We start from the raw sequence: 17666 nt of genomic DNA, 5'->3' as shown, positions 1-17666 counted from the left end.
TGAAATTGTGTAGATATGCAGTGAAAGTAAATGACATATTGTGTAAGAGGCTACCATCCTGGAAAAACTTATGTCCATATTTATAAAATACAGCTGATTTGGAGGCCTTTTTTCACTCAATCGTTTTCCATTTTGCTACCTATTTGTTTTTTCCGTATTATATATCGGATTCAAGATTTTTGTTCGAGCGCCATCTGCGGACTGAGGAAGAAAAAGTTCGTTTTCGTTCTAGATCTAGTTCAGTTGAGAATAAATAGCTTTTGCGACATGATTACTTATACTGGTATACATTCATTGTGTAAGGGAATGCTACTCCCAGATTGATAACTAAAGCTATATGGCTCATTTATATTTCAAATCCGATGAAATTATTCGTATTTCTGTAAAAGTCAGCAACCGGCTTACTGATTTTTAACTTTGTTCGAAATAATCGACACAGGCCAACTTAAGGTTGCTATCAGCAAATGAATTTAGCTTTTCCACATTTTCCAAAGTTTACATAGTTGTCGTAACGGCGGTTTGATCAAGAACGAAGAAGCGAGAGCTGCTTTGCTGTGCCTGAACTGGTTCAAGTCAGTTCAGAATTACATACCAGTCTATTTTGGGATGATTAGATCATATGGTTTATAAAAGTGTCAGGGCACGAGCACACACTTAGATATTGGTGATTTGTGTCGAAGCTAGTGAGGTATTCATGATGATATTATTCTTGTGCATCTATTAGCATTATTTTTCACGTTTGTTTCATTTTGTTTGATAAGACTCGATTATTTACAGACATTTAGCTGGAATATTGCTGAGTTCGGCATAAAACTAAACTCACTCACTCACTCTGATTTCATCTCATCCATTATTTTTTCTAGTCCAGAACACTTTTCTGAGTTTTATCAAGACAGATATTTCCTATAGCATATGAAATGACTAGTAGTAAATACATTTCACTCCCTTCAGTTCATCTAAAGTTACCAGGTTTGTCGTGTTAAGTATCAGTAATCAATACCATGCCAATATACATGTAATGATGGCATGAGCAAGTTGCTTGCACCTAACTGTACATCAGATACCTCACTGCCAATTTATCACCTCATTTTCCAACAAGTTTTGCCATCAAGTTCATTGACTGTTGTTATGAAGTGAAAGTATGTTCTTTAAACTAACCCTGCTCCCTCTAGAATGTCATTTACATATATTATACCTGTATATTTTCAGTTATCTCTGGTGGGTTTGGAACACCATGAGTATATTTGGTGGCACATCACAATTCGGTCAGTCCAATATGTTCGGCTCATCCACAAACAATACAGCATACAATCCAATGAAGGACATCGAGGTAGGTGAACTTGACTTTGTTTATCCCAACTGGATATACCAGTTATTTGTCGGGAGGAACACTACCTGCATGTGAAAGACATTATCTGATAAACAGAAAGCAAGCAAACAAATTGAAGCTTCATCATTGTTAGAAGAAAAGATGGTTCAGAGTTTTGTTTATAAGTCATTTATTTTTCCTTATCCTCAATCATGCTTATTATGCTTATCTTCTCCCTCTATGCTTGAAATCCTTTGAAGTTCCCAGCTAGCTGAAGCTGACATACAATACACCCACCTACTGGAAGCCTCTGTTTCCCGTGAATACTGTCACATGACCAAGCCATGCTTGTCACTCTTTCCTTCATTGCCTGATGAGGATGGTTGGAGGCACTTTGGGTCCCCATATGGCAATAAGTGTTTGCTTATATTTCAGTCTAGTAATCTAAATTGTGTCGTATTCAGTTTTTAGAGTGTAATTATTATCGTCATGGTGTAAAATTATTGTTGAAATTTATAAATATATAAATTCTTCCACTGTTTGCTGTGAACTTTGTAAGAATGTATCTAATTCAGACATTTATATGCTGTTCAAAAGCATGCTAAGGACAAGCAGTGTAGGCTTTTGCAAGTCATGTCTAAATTGGTTGATTCTGCATCTATTAACTATATGGTGATAACAGCTGAAATTCATGATTTTAGTGATCAGCCAAATGTACCCTGGGGGCATGGTTGAGATATTTGCGAGACTTGATCTTGATCACAGAAGAGGATGTCATCAGAATCGAGATCATCTCAACCTAGGAAGTTGGAAGTCCTAGTCATCATCTCTGACTAAGTCTACTAGATCTGATGGCTTCAGGATTCTGCTAGCCGACACCATATCATCTCTACAATCTCCAACACCCAAGAAAAACTCCAAGGAAAAGTTTCAACTTATATACAACATGAAGGAGTTCAACAAGGATTTTCTACTGAAACCAGAATGGTTCAGAATGATCCATCTACCACAATTATGGCATCTCATCCATCCAGCAGATTATCTAGTCAGCATCCAAAATATCCACAGTCCAGGAAATATCTGCGCTTCCATTTCAATAGTCAGCAATACGAATGGATGGTTCTACCGTTTGGAATATCTTTACTCGGGACACCAAGCCAATCGTCACCTACCTACATCACCGGGGACTTCGTAGCGCCTTTTACCAGCATGACAGCCTCCAAGTGCATCCGAGGATAAGTCAACTCAGATTACAGTTAGCCTTCATCCTCAAGCTGCTAGCTCAACTCGGATGGTTTGTGAATTACTGAAGTCAGAATTAGAGCCACAGCAAGATCTTCAATTCCTTGGGATTCATCGCTTTGTTGAACCGCATCATCATCCCAGGGGATCGGTGGGTAAAAATTCAAGCCATGATAGAACAAGCTCTACTCTCACCATTATCACTACCACAGTGGCAATGTCTACACTCAGTCTGCCCAGCACAGGATTTGACCAGATGAGGACATCTACAACTATGCCCATTACAACAGTTCCTGATTCAGCACCTCAACACCTCAGATCGGATAGCTCTGCTGGACAACTGAAGACCATATCTGCAATGGTGGATTCACCAATCAAATGTTTGTGGGGGGACTTATTTGCTAGAGCCGGTCTACAACAACCATGTCTACATAGATGAATCACAACAAAGTTGGGGTGCACACATGGACAACGAGGTGGCAGAATTTGGACATGCAACAAATGCATTTAGTATATCAACACCTGGAGATGAAAGCAGTAATGAATGCAGTACGTCATTGGCTGACAGCATTGAGCAATAAACTACTGTTGGTTCATACAGACAACCCAGCAGTAGAGTTCTACTTATACATGCAAGGATCGACACAATCACACATACTGATACAGGTGATCTTTCAACTCTTCGACACCATCAACGATTTGGACCTCCTTATAAAGGCATGTCATATCCTAGGTGCATGCAGCATCATGGCCAACGTGCTGTTATGCACACTACAGCCATCTCCAATGGAATGGATGCTACATCAAGAGGCATTCTGACTCATCAGCCAGACATGCGGATCTCCACAAATAGACCTATTTACCACAAGGTTCATCAAGCAGATACCAACATTCGTATCTCTAGTGCCAAATCCATTAGCATGCGCTCCCAGCATCTTGTGGGAAGGCTGAACGCCTACTTGTTCCTCCCTCCAGGACTATCGAAAGTCATCGGGAACATAAAACAGACAATGCTGATACAAGTGACTTTGGTCGCACCCTATTAACCAGTGTGAGAGATCGGTTCCCAGTACTCATCGAAGAACCAGAACAACCAACACTACAACTACCAGAGTGTAAGAACCTACACGTCCATCTACATACCAAACAAGCACAAGGCAATCCAACGTCGTTCCAACTTCACATCTGGATCGTATCAAAGCCTGTTTAAAACATCAAGGATATTCTACTGAAGGGGTGAATGTAGTCACTTTAGCTCTATGTACATCTCTGCGCACCTTATACAACAATAAATGAATGTGGTTTGAAAGATACACCAAAAAGAATGGCTGCAGTGAAGGCCACACATCCTCAAGTAGCAGGCTACTTATGTCATCTACGACATACCAAGGGACTGAAAGGTTCTACACTCTCAACATACTTGGCAGCACTCAGTTCTGCTATCACCATGAAAACGGGGATCAAGCTGACTAAAGCACTTCAACTACTAGGCCTTACTATGCTCGTTCAAGCTGGAAGACCAATAACGCAGATTTAAGGCTCTAGCTTGGGATCTGAATATTCTATTACAACACCTCACGAGTGATGTCTACCAGCCACTAGACCAGACTGAATATTGGACACAGAAAATGCTGTTTCTACTCGCCCTAGCTACAGCAGTAGCAATGTCAATATGTGCTCTGGACTTCCACTGGACACGATTCAACTCCAGTCATCATGAGATTGCACATCTAGGATTGAGATGGGATTTCGTTGTCAAAAATCAACTGTCTAGACAACCAGACAGACAATTCCACATCCTGGCATTATCTGCAGTCCTTTGGCCTCATGATACACAGGATTCATCATTATGCCCAGTCAGAGCATTAAAAATATAACTCCAACATACAAAGACAAGGATACAATGTTTCAAGAGCTTATTCATCCCATTATCTACTGAGACACCTATGGAAGCATCCTGCAACACTATCTCAGTGTGGATGAGAGCTGTTATACTGAGGACCTACAAAGCAGAAGGACTTGAACCGCTGCAAGCATTCAGTCCACACAAAAAGAGAAACTTGGCATTGACACTCGCTTTACATGGAAACTACTCACTAGCAACTATAATGGAGGGCTGCTTTTGGAAATCTAATACAGGTGTTTGCCAACCACTGCCTACGGAACACTGGCGCGGAGAACATCACTGGCATTCACCAATTTGGGCCACTTCTTGTCGCACAACAACTAACGGTTCCACAGCAGGGCTGAGTTTCACTGTCCCTTTTATTACATGACTTTTTGAGACCAAGACACTCTGTGGAGTATAATGGTTGGGAGTCTATGTGCATTTCTTGAACAGTTCTTATGACCGTTTACTGATAATTAAGATACTTGTACATGAAGAAGGGTCTTGATAGACATTTTGACATACAGTTGCATTAGACACTAGCAAGACAGTAGCTGATCTTTATATCATCACGTTCCAGTCAACAAATGCTTGAAGAGAAGACAAGTTAGACTGGATATGATCCCCTCATCTCACAGAATAATACTGGAAGAACAGGACCGATCTATCGCTGTTTTCCCAAAAGGGAGGGGTAAGTACTGGACATACTTATATGGCTGTCAAAAGAAGCCAGCATGGCCTGACCCACGGTCGTTTCCGTTGGATTCTGGAAGCATATTAAGCATGAGTCAGGATGAGGAGAAATATGTAATTTTCTGAATAAAATTCATATTTTATACTTATCCCGACTCATGGTGTCAAGCCCTCCCAACCGCCCCTCTCAGGCACGCTGAATTCACAGTAAGGACTTCGGAGATTTTGGAGGGAGTGGCAAGCATGGCTACTCATGTTTTGGCAGGAAATGGGGGCTCCCAGTGGGTGCATGTTTTGTATGTCTGCTTCAGTTAGAAGGGAACTTAAAGGGATTTCAAGTCTTCCACTATCTTCGAATAGATGGATGAGATAAGCATAATAAGCATGAATCAGGACAAGTGTAAAATATCGATTTTATTCTGAAAATTACATAAATTGAGGTACCACTTAAACTTGCTTCCAAAGTTTTCGTGTTTTTGAAGGAGTCGAGATCACTTTCTACAATTATCATGGAATACCGTGCTTGTTTGTCAGGTTGCTTCTCCCCCTGATGACAGTGTAAGTTGCCTCAAGTTCAGCCCAGGAACCCTACCGTCTACATTCCTTGTAGCAGGCAGCTGGGACAACAACGTGAGTATTTGGTGGTACACATGTGTACATATATATACATGCATATATATATACATGCATATATGTATGTATGTATGTATGTATGTATGTATGTATGTATGTATGTATGTATGTATGTATGTATGTATGTATGTATGTATGTATGTATGTATGTATGTATGTATGTATGTATCCCAGGAATGTTTCTCTGTTTTATATTTCTGGTAGGTGCGTTGTTGGGAGGTACAGCAGAGTGGACAGACTATCCCCAAGGCCCAGCAGACTCACACAGGACCTGTTCTCGATGTGGACTGGAGTGATGTAAGGCCTGCTTAGCTCGAAACATTCATAGCCCATTCTTGACAATACGACATTGGATACGATCAAAGTTGAGAATTAGTGTAGTACTTGCTTTTGTACTTTGTTATCTCAAAAACAACATGAACTTCAGTATCTGAATGAAAACGTATTATAAGACAGGGTATGATTACATGATGCCATGTAGAAACTGGTCAGATGCAACATGTGTCATATTTGGGATTTCACTTTCTCAGTAAAGTACAAATTCTAGTATACAAAGTATGCAGTCTAGACTTCCAGTTGTCCGACTTTCATTTTTGTGGAAGTCACGGTGACTGAGTGGGCTAGGCGGCTGACTTTGTGTGACGGGAACATGAGCTAGAACTCAAGGCAATGGCAGATGGGAACATGAGCTAGAACTCAAGGCAATGACTTGTGGGAACATGAGCTAGAACTCAAGGCAATGACAGACAGGAACATGAGCTAGAACGTAACGAGGAACAACTGGTAGTCTAGACTATGATTACATGATGCCATGTAGAAACTGGTCAGATGCAACATGTGTCATATTTGGGATTTCACTTTCTTAGTAAAGTACAAATTCTAGTACTTTTTTGGTTTAGTCCCATTCAGGATTCGAACTCGCACTCTCAGAGTCAGGCACCTAATCGCCAGCACACAAAGTCAGCCGCCTAGCCCGCTCAGCCACCGCGACTTCCACAGGATAGTCTTGATTATCCCAAGTGAAACTGTCCTTATAACACGAAAACAATTATCTCCATAGAACCAATGTAGATGGTCACAAAATACTTGATAGCAGCTTATACAACAGTTGAGAGGCAGGCAATCAGTTGTTTGAATTGTGGAACCAGTAGGTATAGGAAGCTTTAGTTAAAAACATTACAAACACAGACACTTGTTCACATATCATTTGTGTTACAAGCCACAAAAATGTGGGCCAATGCCTGCAAGATTATCACTTTTTTCTCTAATTAAACATTTTCACATATTCATCAGAATCTGTTGGCAACAGTTATTTGTTGAAATGTATCTTCAACGGAGTGTCTGTTGACATCAGATGACCCTCCCACAGAACGTAAAGATTTCCCGTGACAGTTAACAAGTACTGCTCACTGCAGGTATGATGATGATGTGTTACAGTCACCCTGAGATGGAGGATACTTCAGTCCTTCCCTCACACACAGCCAGGTTCTGTGTCCAGCTATGCACATGGTTGAAGTGTTTTTTTGCTAACCCAGAATACTGATAGCTAATTATCCTTTGCAAACCCTTCTTGGATTCAGTGTTCAAATAGGCCCCAAGCAGACAAGTTGCTGGTCTTGAGAGGAGAGTTAACTGAATTTCACTGTGAAACTTCATGGATTGTGTCATCATATCTTTGTGTCGTGGATCATACTCGTAACAGCAATCACTGAATTGTCTGATTGAGACATGACTAATGTGTCTATTTGCTGTGGACATATAGCTGTAACGTAACTGAGTGCAACATTAAACAGCAAACAAACAAACAAACAAACAAATGATATCTTTGTTAGGCATTCTAGAAGTTTAGTAGATGAAGAATGAGGACTATGATTTATGGATATACATAACTCCCCAAACTCCCCTTCTTAGATGTACAGTTCCAGAGAGAAAACCACACCCTCACCACAAGCGTATACCGCAAGCCGACCCACACTGACCAATACATCCACTTCTCCTCCTGCCATCCCATCCACGTCAAGAGAGGCCTTATCGCAACCCTGACCCGTCGTGCCAAAAACATCTCCTCTACACCTGAATTATTCGAGATCAAGCTGGACCACCTCAGACATGCCTTCACAACCTATAACGAATACCCGCCCTCCTTTGTCAACCAGACCATCAGGAGCACCCTCCATCCAACCACCAAGAGCCCTAGACACCAATCAGCTCCCTTCACCATCAGCATCCAAATCAGCCATTGCCGACCACATCAGAGACCACCCAAACCTTTCCATCAACTGGAGCAACATCAAAATCTTAGAAAAGAACCAGTCAGAATACAAAATCCGCAAGCTACTAGAGGCACTCCACATCATGAAGATTGAACCAGCGATCAACAGAGATGAGGGCTACCAAATGCCACTCGCATATCATCACTTGATGAAATAATTCTGTACTCCAATCCACTTTATTATAACAACACCCTACTGGCTTCCAATCTCCTATACCCTACTCCTTATTAACTTCTGACTTCCCATCAGCTTGTGTACATGAACCCCATTTATTGTATAAACAACTCATCATCTTCTGATTAATTGTAACAACAATTCATGTATATATTCCTCCACAAATTCATTACCCTGTACCATTTGCTTGACAACGACATTAGTATCTATGTCGAAACGTCACACTCACTGAATAAAAGAAGTCATATATCCATAAATCATAGTCCTCATTCTTTAAACAAATAAACCTTTCTGTAAGGGACCCTACTACCTGAAATGAAGTTTATGTTAGGCAGTAAGTGTTACTGTTAGGAAGTAGGTGATCATTGAAGGCTGTGTTTCCAGGATGGCACCAAGGTGTTCACTGCATCATGTGACAAGACTGTGAAAATGTGGGACCTCAACAGCAATCAAGCGTTACAAGTAGCACAGGTGAGATATGCATGTGTTATTTTCATGTTTGTCTAATCCTTTTCAAACCATTGTGTACTCTGCAGTTCAAACTTTTGTAGGGGTAACTTGTATATGTTCTGAAAAGGACTTAGATTTATTTTTCCCACATTTTTCCTTATCCTGACTCATGCTTAACTGCTTATCTCCTCTTCCTGGCGAAGGTAGTGGAACACCTAAAATCCCTTGAAGTTCCCTTCTTAAAGAAGCGGATGTAAAATTCACACTCACCCATGTATTACCTTCCTACCTATGCACATGGTCAGCTGATCGGCCATGATACTTCACTTGCTCCCTATCGCTCGTCGAGGGTGGCTGGAGGCACCCAGGGCTTCGTATACAGTGATAAGTCTTTCATTCTTTTGGTTTTTCTAACTAAATTTGTGTTGTATGCGGTTTTGGACTTGTGTATATGTATTATTATTATACAAATTTGTGATTATTGTGCCTTTGCCTCAGTTGATGAAATCGTGTCGTCAGTGCTGGTTACGATTGTCAGTGGTTGACCTGCATTTACTTTGCTGGGCATGTAAACCTTTTTGTTGTGCTCATACTTGTAAATTTTGTATTAATTTGTCTGAAGCAGAATTTTTATTATATTTACGGTCTGTTCACAGACGTGCTAGAGATAAGCAACATTGGCTCCCATTAGCCATGTCTAAATCTGGTGAAACAAAATCAGCTAACCGTTTAATTATTGATGCTGAGATTCATTCCGTGATATGCCAGCTGTATCTCTGAGGTTGTGTCCAGGGTCGGGCGAGTCCCCTCCCAAGACTCAGAAGAGACCATCTGTTGAGGCAGGGCGGTCACAGACCAGAAATCAAAGTCATCGAAGTCAAAGTCTTCGTCCATAAGATCATCGCAGAATCATCCCTCTTTGATGAAAAAATCATTCGGGGAAGAGATCTTCCCCTTAGAAGAATGTCAATTTTTTTACGAGTCCTCGTTGATGATATGGAGTGAGGACATCAGTCAACAGACATCGGCAACTAGATCGACACCGATGTCAAATGCAACCTCAGGCATCGTAGACAACTCTTCCACACAGTCGTCAATGCACGCAGTGCGTGCATTCAACACCGGCACCTTCATGCAACAGTTCACAACACAGATGATGAATCTTATGGAGCGACGGTTGGAAGAGGAAAGACAACTGCACCCGTCAACGATGTCGACTACGAATCAGCAAGAGCATTCATCTAGACCTGCCAGTCTAAGTAAACTTAGTCTCAGTGTATTTCATTACACTCCACCACTGAGTCTAACAAAACCTAGTAGGAGGTCGCGTCAGGTAACCTTTGAGCAACGGGAGAATCAAACCAATCAAACGGGAGACTGTTAAATAGATTTAACCAATCTGACAACGGCTACTATTTTGCGATCGGAGGTACTTTCAAAATATTCAGGTCACTGACACAGATCTCTCCACAAACAAAAATCAGCATATAACACAATTATTTGACCTGCAGTATATAAGCTTTGGGGTTTCTGTTGACATGGTTACCATTAGCTAATATTTCCGCAAGATGACATCCTTGAATATTGCCAAAAAAACCTTTTTCAGTGAAAGTTTACTCGCCGTTGTTATGGTTGTACGTAAGCCGTGTGCATCACCTGGAAGCAAGCGTAAGCTAAATAGCATTCGGGGTCGTTCGAGTATGCACCTTTTCGAGATAAAAAGTTCAAAAGGTATGTGTTTTGATTGGTCAATCTCAAAGGTTACTTGACGCGACCTCCCATAAGGTTTTGTTAGACTCAGTGGTGGAGTGTAAAGAAAAGTACTGAGACTAAGTTTACTGAGACTGCTAGACCTGCTCTCATGTCTGATGATGAAGAGGAGGTGCATGCACGCCAGAAGATCCAGGTCCCGGTCATTGGGTCACAGTACAGAGACCCACACACCCACGCCGAGTGAGTGCACTCACACAGGTAGTTATGCTCAGATGAGTGATGTCACACGCCCGTGTGAGTGCACTCGTGGATGGACTCGTCATCGGAGAAGGTCTCCTTCAGTCTCCCCTATTCATAGAAGACGCCGTATGCAGTCATCGTCCCCTTTTGATTTAGACTCACACAGTCTGTATCATCTGCGATCTATGAATTCGTCTTACTCTAGGAGGAACAAAGTTAGACACCATCGTGATTTGTCACCGTAGGAAGCCCTATTGCTCGCTATCAACTATTATGGAAGGCTGTTTTGGAAGTCAAACACGGTGTTTGCCAGCCATTACCTGTGAGACATAACCACGGAGGACGTCACTGGCATTCATCAGTTTGGGCCACTTATCGTTGCTCAGCAACTGACAGTTCCCCAACAACACTGAATTAACTCACCCGATTTATCACATGGCTTGTGGAAGCCAGACACTGTGCAGAGTATTTTGGTGGACAGTCTATGCGCACATTTTTAACAGACTAGCATGAGTGATTAGGACGTTGTAATCATTATGAAGATATTTGAACATGAAGAAAGGTCGCAACTAGTCTCGATTGTTATATCTTGACATTTAGTTGCATCAGAAACTAGCAGGACGCTAGCTACTTTTGGTGTCATCACATGCCAGTCAACAAAGCCTAATATGGAAGGCAAGTATGACTGGATGTCAAATTTGAAAAGAATAGGACTGAATTATCGCTGTTACAAGTTCGGGTCAGGTGGGAAATTATTGGACGTAATTTGGAACAGACAGCAGAATCCTGCATGGTCTGACCCACCACCGTTTCCTTTGGATGCTGTAAGCAATTAAGCATGAGTCAGGATAAGGAAAAATATTCTGAATAAAATTTATATTTTATATTTATCCTGACTCATGGCGAAAGCCCTCCCAGCCGCCCCTCACAGACACCCTGAATTCTCATATTCTCGTGTCGGGCAATTATAGGAGAGAGTGAAGTGTCATGACAGATCAGCTGACCATGTGCATAGGAAGGGAGTGTGAATTTTACGTCGGCTTCTTTTAGAAGGGAACTTCAAGGGATTTCAGGTGTTCCACTATCTTCGCCAGGAAGAGGAGATAAGCAATTAAGCATGAGTCAGGATAAGTATAAAATATCAATTTTATTCAGAAAATTACATTTTTCATTTTGGGGTACCGAAAAACATCTGTGTACCATGTAATGAAAAATGCATGAGAACCTTACCATGCTTACTGAACAAGAAGCATTCGTTTCATATATAACTTGTTTGGCAGGTAACAGTGTAGGTTATGAGTTCTGTTGAAAAAAGACTTCATGGGTCATGTAATGAATCCGAATGAGCTGTGCAGTGTTGAATCTCTTTTGCATGCCCAAAACCTTATTGCGAGTTTGAAGCACAGCTTACCACTTTCATGTTCCTGGCCTTGTCAGCACTATTCATGTTCCTGTTTGTATCCAGATTAAGTCATGAATGAAATCTGTATATTTGGGGCCTTTTGATCAAATTGTGATAAGCCTGAGAAAACAGATTTTCGTGTCCATTGTGTTTGTTTGAATGAAATTGTAATGGTGCTTGGTGAAGTGCTCGCCTCCATTGCTGCAGAGTGTTCTGTTGATTGTTCCAGCATGACGCTCCAATCAAGACAGTCCACTGGGTGAAGGCCCCAAACTACAGTTGTGTGATGACAGGCAGCTGGGACAAGACTCTCAAGGTAGAACACAGAACTTCTGAATAAGTGTAGACATTCCTGATCAGGATAGGTTCCCAGCACCCCATGCTTGTCTCCCTGTAGAGATTCCTGATCAGGATAGGTTCCCATCACCCCATGCTTGTCTCCCTGTAGACATTCCTGATCAGGATAGGTTCCCATCACCCCATGCTTGTCTCCCTGTAGCCATTCCTGATCAGGATAGGTTCCCAGCACCCCATGCTTGTCTCCTTGTAGACATTCCTGGTCAGGATAGGTTCCCATCACCCCATGCTTGTCTCCCTGTAGACATTCCTGATCAGGATAGGTTCCCAGCACCCCATGCTTGTCTCCCTGTAGAGATTCCTGTTCAGGATAGGTTCCCAGCACCCCATGCTTGTCTCCCTGTAGACATTCCTGTTCAGGATAGGTTCCCAGCACCCCATGCTTGTCTCCCTGTAGACATTCCTGTTCAGGATAGGTTCCCAGCACCCCATGCTTGTCTCCCTGTAGAGATTCCTGTTCAGGATAGGTTCCCAGCACCCCATGCTTGTCTCCCTGTAGAGATTCCTGGTTAGGATAGGCCCCAGAGAGTGAGTGAGTTTAGTTTTACGCCGCACTCAGTAATGTTTCAGGTATATGGCGGTGATCTATAAATAATCGAACATGGACCAGGCAATCCAGTTAGGATAGGTCCCAGAGAATGAGTGAGTTTAGTTTTACGCTGCACTCGAATAATTGAACATGAACCAGGCAATGATGTGATCAATAGCATGAACATTGACCTGTTCAATTGGGAACCGATGAGATTCAACCAAGTCAGCGAGTCTGACCACCCGATCTGTTAGTCACCTCTTACAACAAGCATAGTTGCCTTTTATGGCAAGCATGGGTTGCTGAGGGCCTATTCTACCCCATGCTGATCTCCCTAGTCAGGGTAGGTACCCAGTACCCCATGCTTGTTTTCCTGTATAGATTCCTAGTCAGGGTAGGCCATCAGTACCCCATGCTGATCTCCCTAGTCAGGGTAGGTCAACAGTACCCCACGCTTTCTTCCCTGTATAGGTTCCTGACCAGGATAGGTCCTAACAGACAATCATTTCTTGATTCATGGTTAGGATAGATATTCTGTGTAAAATAGAAACAATTTTTATCTGGAGAGATAGCCCAAATATTTCTATTTATGAGGAACTGTTGTAGTAGACTTGTTTCTGCTTCCATTTTTATGTATAATGTTAAAGTGTCTTTCTCCCTCAGTTCTGGGATACTCGATCTCCCAACCCCATCATGAACATCCAACTCCCCGAGAGATGCTACTGCGCTGATGTGGTGAGTAACAGTAACACTGAGCCATGCAGCATCAAGAGAAGTGCCCATAGGGTTCTAGGTTCTGACTTTATGCCTATGGCACCCATGCTTCACATGCAGGTAGACAGGGCCATAACTGTCATCTTATAGTTACTGTGCTGGAGGTGGCCTCGTTATCTCTGGCTGCAGTATGTGACGGGTGATTATTGCTTCCTGTTTCTGTTTGTCATGAATATGTTTCAAGGTTTGTCCAAACCAGACCTGTGCTCCTGGATCTGGAATTGTAAACATCTTGAGACCAGCTTCTGTTTGGATCCAGCTTGAAAGTTACATGCTGTGATATGTATAGTTCTGAGTGCAGTTTAAGCACACTCACAGACTTACCCCTGAGCCTGGTCCCTGGGGACATATAAGTAGCTGGATGGTTGACATGTTACTGAATGCTGAAGCACACAAGTGGTATCGCTTTAGGCAAGTGACTTTTCCGAATGGTCTCTGTACATCTTGCCTCTAATTGTTACGCGGATGATGATGATGATGATGATGATGATGATGATGATGATGAAACATTTAATAATAATGATGATTTATCCCCAGCTTGTTTGCTAATGTTGTAGAAATACCCCATGGCAGTTGTTGGTACAGCAGGTCGAGGTCTCATCATCTACCAACTGGAGAACCAGCCTCAAGAGTTCAAAAGGATGGAATCACCCCTCAAATACCAGGTGGCAACAGCTTCCATATTACTCTATGATTAAATATGAAACATTTGAACTCCAATTAACATTTTATGTCAAGAAATTTAGTCATGTTTACACAATTCCCAACAGATCTTTAAACAGAACCACAGATTTGGATTCTAATCATTTGCAACTGCCCCATTTGAAAGACTGCCACATAAACACAGCGTGTCATTTTACCTTCTGTCTTTATATAGAAAATAAACATTCACTCAATACAAAATCTGATTGCAGCTAGATTGCATGTTAGCATGGTTACTTATTTTTATGAATATGCTCCCTTTTTTAGCATTTATTTTGAGATTGTTCACATCTGAAACATTATTTCACCAGTGGATGTTTTGAATAAGATCTTATGATTCCATCCCTTGCATCTCTCTGTGCAGCATCGCTGTGTGAGTATCTTCCTTGACAAGAAGACCAACGCCCCTACTGGCTTCGCACTGGGCAGCATCGAGGGCCGTGTGGCCATACACTACGTCAACCCTACCAACCCCAAGGACAACTTCACCTTCAAGTGCCACCGGTCCAATGGAGCATCCAACGGCGTGCAGGACATATACGCAGTAAGTTCATGATTGACATATGGTCAGCTTGGACTGATGGTTGTTGATACAGCCTGTTGGGTTGAGGGGCTGGATCATCGGTTCTGGTTTGATCCTCGAGCTACGTTATACCCAAAGAGACCAGTGAAGGTCCCGGGGTAGAATAGGCCTTCAGCAACCCATGCTTGCCATAAAAGGATTGGGTGGTCAGACTCGCTGACTTGGTTGACATGTCATCGGTTCCCAATTGCGTAGATCGATGCTCGTGTTGTTGATCACTGGATTGTCTGGTCCAGACTCCATTATTTACAGACCGCCGCCATATAGCTGGAATATTGCTGAGTGCGGCATAAAACTAAACTCACTCATTCACTATACTCAAAGAGGTTTACAGATTGTTTTTGTTACCCTGGCTGGTGCTCGACATTATGGGAATGAAACAAACACTGATTGGCTCGGTGTCATTATATTGCATACGAGTTGGGGTATGCATATTGACTGCAAAATATTGTATCTCAGTGGGAAGGCACTTACGCAGCAAGACTAATCAGGATTGTACGTGCCAGTGTACATAAAATAAGCTATGTAAGTGCATTATTTATATATTGTGAGAAGAACCTTTGACTTTCAAATTCTATACAGTGAATGTGGACATGACACCATAGGTGAAGTTTTTTGACATTCCGCAATCTGTGGTCTTGTTTACCTCCTGTTTGTTAACCGTCACCCAAAGGTAAAAATGGCTGACCAGAAAGTCAATCTTGATCATCCTTTCATGGTCTTATAGCAGAAAAGTATCATATCATGGTAGACCTCTGCTTAATGAGATTGCAAATCATAGCATGTTTCATTTGAATCTGTTTGTATGTAACTGATACATTGTTCTGTGCTATATCTGTGTATTATTTACTGTATCGTGTGATTTTGTTTTTACCTTATGAAAACACCAGATAAAGATAGTCACTCTGCTGCAGGTGAATGACATCTCATTCCATCCTGTCCACGGAACTCTGTCCACTGTGGGATCCGATGGCAGATTCAGCTTCTGGGACAAGGATGCTCGCACCAAACTGAAGACCTCTGACCAGTTTGACCAGCCTATCACCACCTGTAACTTCAACGCTCAAGGCAACATCTTTGCCTACGCCTCCAGCTACGATTGGTCCAAGGTCAGTGCAAGCTGAAATTATTTGGTTGTCATTCCTCACCAACAGTGCTGGGTGATCCATTCCTTATGTATGAAAGCCTTACAATGAAACCAATTGTTTTCGCCCCAGCTCCAGTGTTTTTGAAGTGATCCCAAACCATACTCACTCACTCACTCACTCACTCACTCACTCACTCACTCACTCACTCACTCACTCACTCACTCACTCACTCACTCACTCACTCACTCACGTCACACACATCAGTCAGGATTAGAATAGATCTAAAACAACCTATGCTGGACAGAGGAGATGACCTTTAAATGGTTGGCAGTCAACCTTGGCAACTTAGTTGATTGCACGATATTGTTTCCTATGAGTAAGGATCATTCCTTATGATATTGATCACTGCATTGCATGATCTGACCTTGTTCATTCCATCTTGAATCTTTTCAAAATATGCTCCCATTGTCACAAGTAACACATACAGCTGTGACCATGCTGTCTGTTACATAGACATGAGACATTCCCTCACTCCTTGAGAAAGAGCTGGTTTAAAAGTTGGACTTACTATTTCAGGGTCATGAAGGGTATGACCCACAGAAGATGAAGCCACATATCTTCCTCCGGTCCTGCTTTGATGAACTGAAGCCCAGCACCAAGAGGTCCTAAATGTCCTCAGCCACACACAACATGGACATTGGTTGCAGTCATATTCAACAATCATCCACATGAAGATACTTCTGGCATACTTGATCACTATGGGTCAAACTATTCCGTGACAGAAGTTGAAGATCATGACCATTGTAAATATTCATGTAATTGTCATTGCTTGTGTCATTCTATATGTCTGTGTTATATGCTAGTGCAATGTCTGGTTGTCCCAGAGTCCAATGGTGATCAGTGATATCAGTTGACAAGGGTCCAATAACTGGTGGTCCTCACTTGGGAGGAGACGGACATTTCGCGTAAGAATCAGATATTGTTAAAATGATCATGTATTTCACACGAAGCCTTTGTAACAAAGTGACCATGAAGCATGTCCTTTCAATTCCCAATATGTAACACTGCTTTTTCCATGTTCTGTAATGTCACTGTAGTACATGTGAAAGGATGAGGGTTTCATTATTTACGACTTAGGAGAAGATCATTGTGATTAATGAAGGTGTGTTGCAGAACCTGTGTTTCACCTGGCCTGTGTGTCTCATACCTGTATACCTGGTGGTCAACTCATCGCCTTGCTACTGAGTGTCCATGTACATAAGCATGATAAGACAATAAAGGATCAGCAGCAGCTGCGTAACTTGTGTTGTCAATTAAGTTCATATAGAGGGGCAGAACAAGTGCCAAAGGTATCTTACTTCATGAAACTACATCAGTCATCCTCTCAGTGTATGTGGTATCAGCACATGATCAAGTAACTTTTAGTAGGAGTATTTTGAGAGAAAATATCTCAACCAAAAACCCCAAATGGCTGCAGCATATGAAGATGGAACTCACGTGTCACCATCACTGTATGTTAGATGTGAATTCACAGTGGTATCAAACTTGGGGGTGTTAAGTTCTGGTGATAGTTACTATGCCTTGACTGATTCTACTCCTTTAAAAAGGTTCCTGAT

General features: G+C 42.0%; 1 protein-coding gene across 5 annotated transcripts; it reads left to right on the top strand.

The window, feature by feature from the left end:
- The first annotated feature begins 162 nt into the window (after nucleotides 1–162).
- LOC137290636 (mRNA export factor-like) lies at nucleotides 163–17350 on the top strand. Of its 5 annotated transcripts, none has more exons than XM_067821704.1 (11): nucleotides 163–215; nucleotides 1210–1330; nucleotides 5667–5762; nucleotides 5970–6062; nucleotides 8597–8683; nucleotides 12247–12333; nucleotides 13567–13638; nucleotides 14235–14342; nucleotides 14744–14923; nucleotides 15877–16071; nucleotides 16627–17350. In XM_067821704.1, the coding sequence occupies exons 2-11, from the start codon at nucleotides 1235–1237 to the stop codon at nucleotides 16717–16719; spliced, it is 1107 nt and encodes a 368-aa protein (XP_067677805.1). In that variant the 5' UTR covers nucleotides 163–215; nucleotides 1210–1234; the 3' UTR covers nucleotides 16720–17350. The 5 variants fall into 5 exon arrangements, with proteins under 5 accessions (XP_067677805.1, XP_067677808.1, XP_067677807.1 ...); XM_067821707.1 differs by having other exon boundaries at nucleotides 182–572; nucleotides 16627–17347; XM_067821706.1 differs by having other exon boundaries at nucleotides 193–298; nucleotides 16627–17347.
- The last annotated feature ends 316 nt before the right edge of the window (nucleotides 17351–17666 follow it).

This window comes from Haliotis asinina, chromosome 7 (genome assembly GCF_037392515.1).
Source record: "Haliotis asinina isolate JCU_RB_2024 chromosome 7, JCU_Hal_asi_v2, whole genome shotgun sequence".
NCBI classification, from domain to species: domain Eukaryota; kingdom Metazoa; phylum Mollusca; class Gastropoda; order Lepetellida; family Haliotidae; genus Haliotis; species Haliotis asinina.
The sequence above is the reverse complement of the archived record's forward strand: the minus strand, read 5'-3'. Positions and strand labels throughout refer to the sequence as shown.

Excerpts from the sequence above, each read along its gene's own strand:
- LOC137290636 (XM_067821704.1), top strand. The coding sequence starts at position 1,235 with ATGAGTATATTTGGTGGCACATCACAATTCGGTCAGTCCAATATGTTC. Across the intron at positions 1,331-5,666 it reads ATCCAATGAAGGACATCGAG|GTTGCTTCTCCCCCTGATGA; the intron begins GTAGGTGAACTT and ends CTTGTTTGTCAG. Across the intron at positions 8,684-12,246 it reads AAGCGTTACAAGTAGCACAG|CATGACGCTCCAATCAAGAC; the intron begins GTGAGATATGCA and ends TGATTGTTCCAG.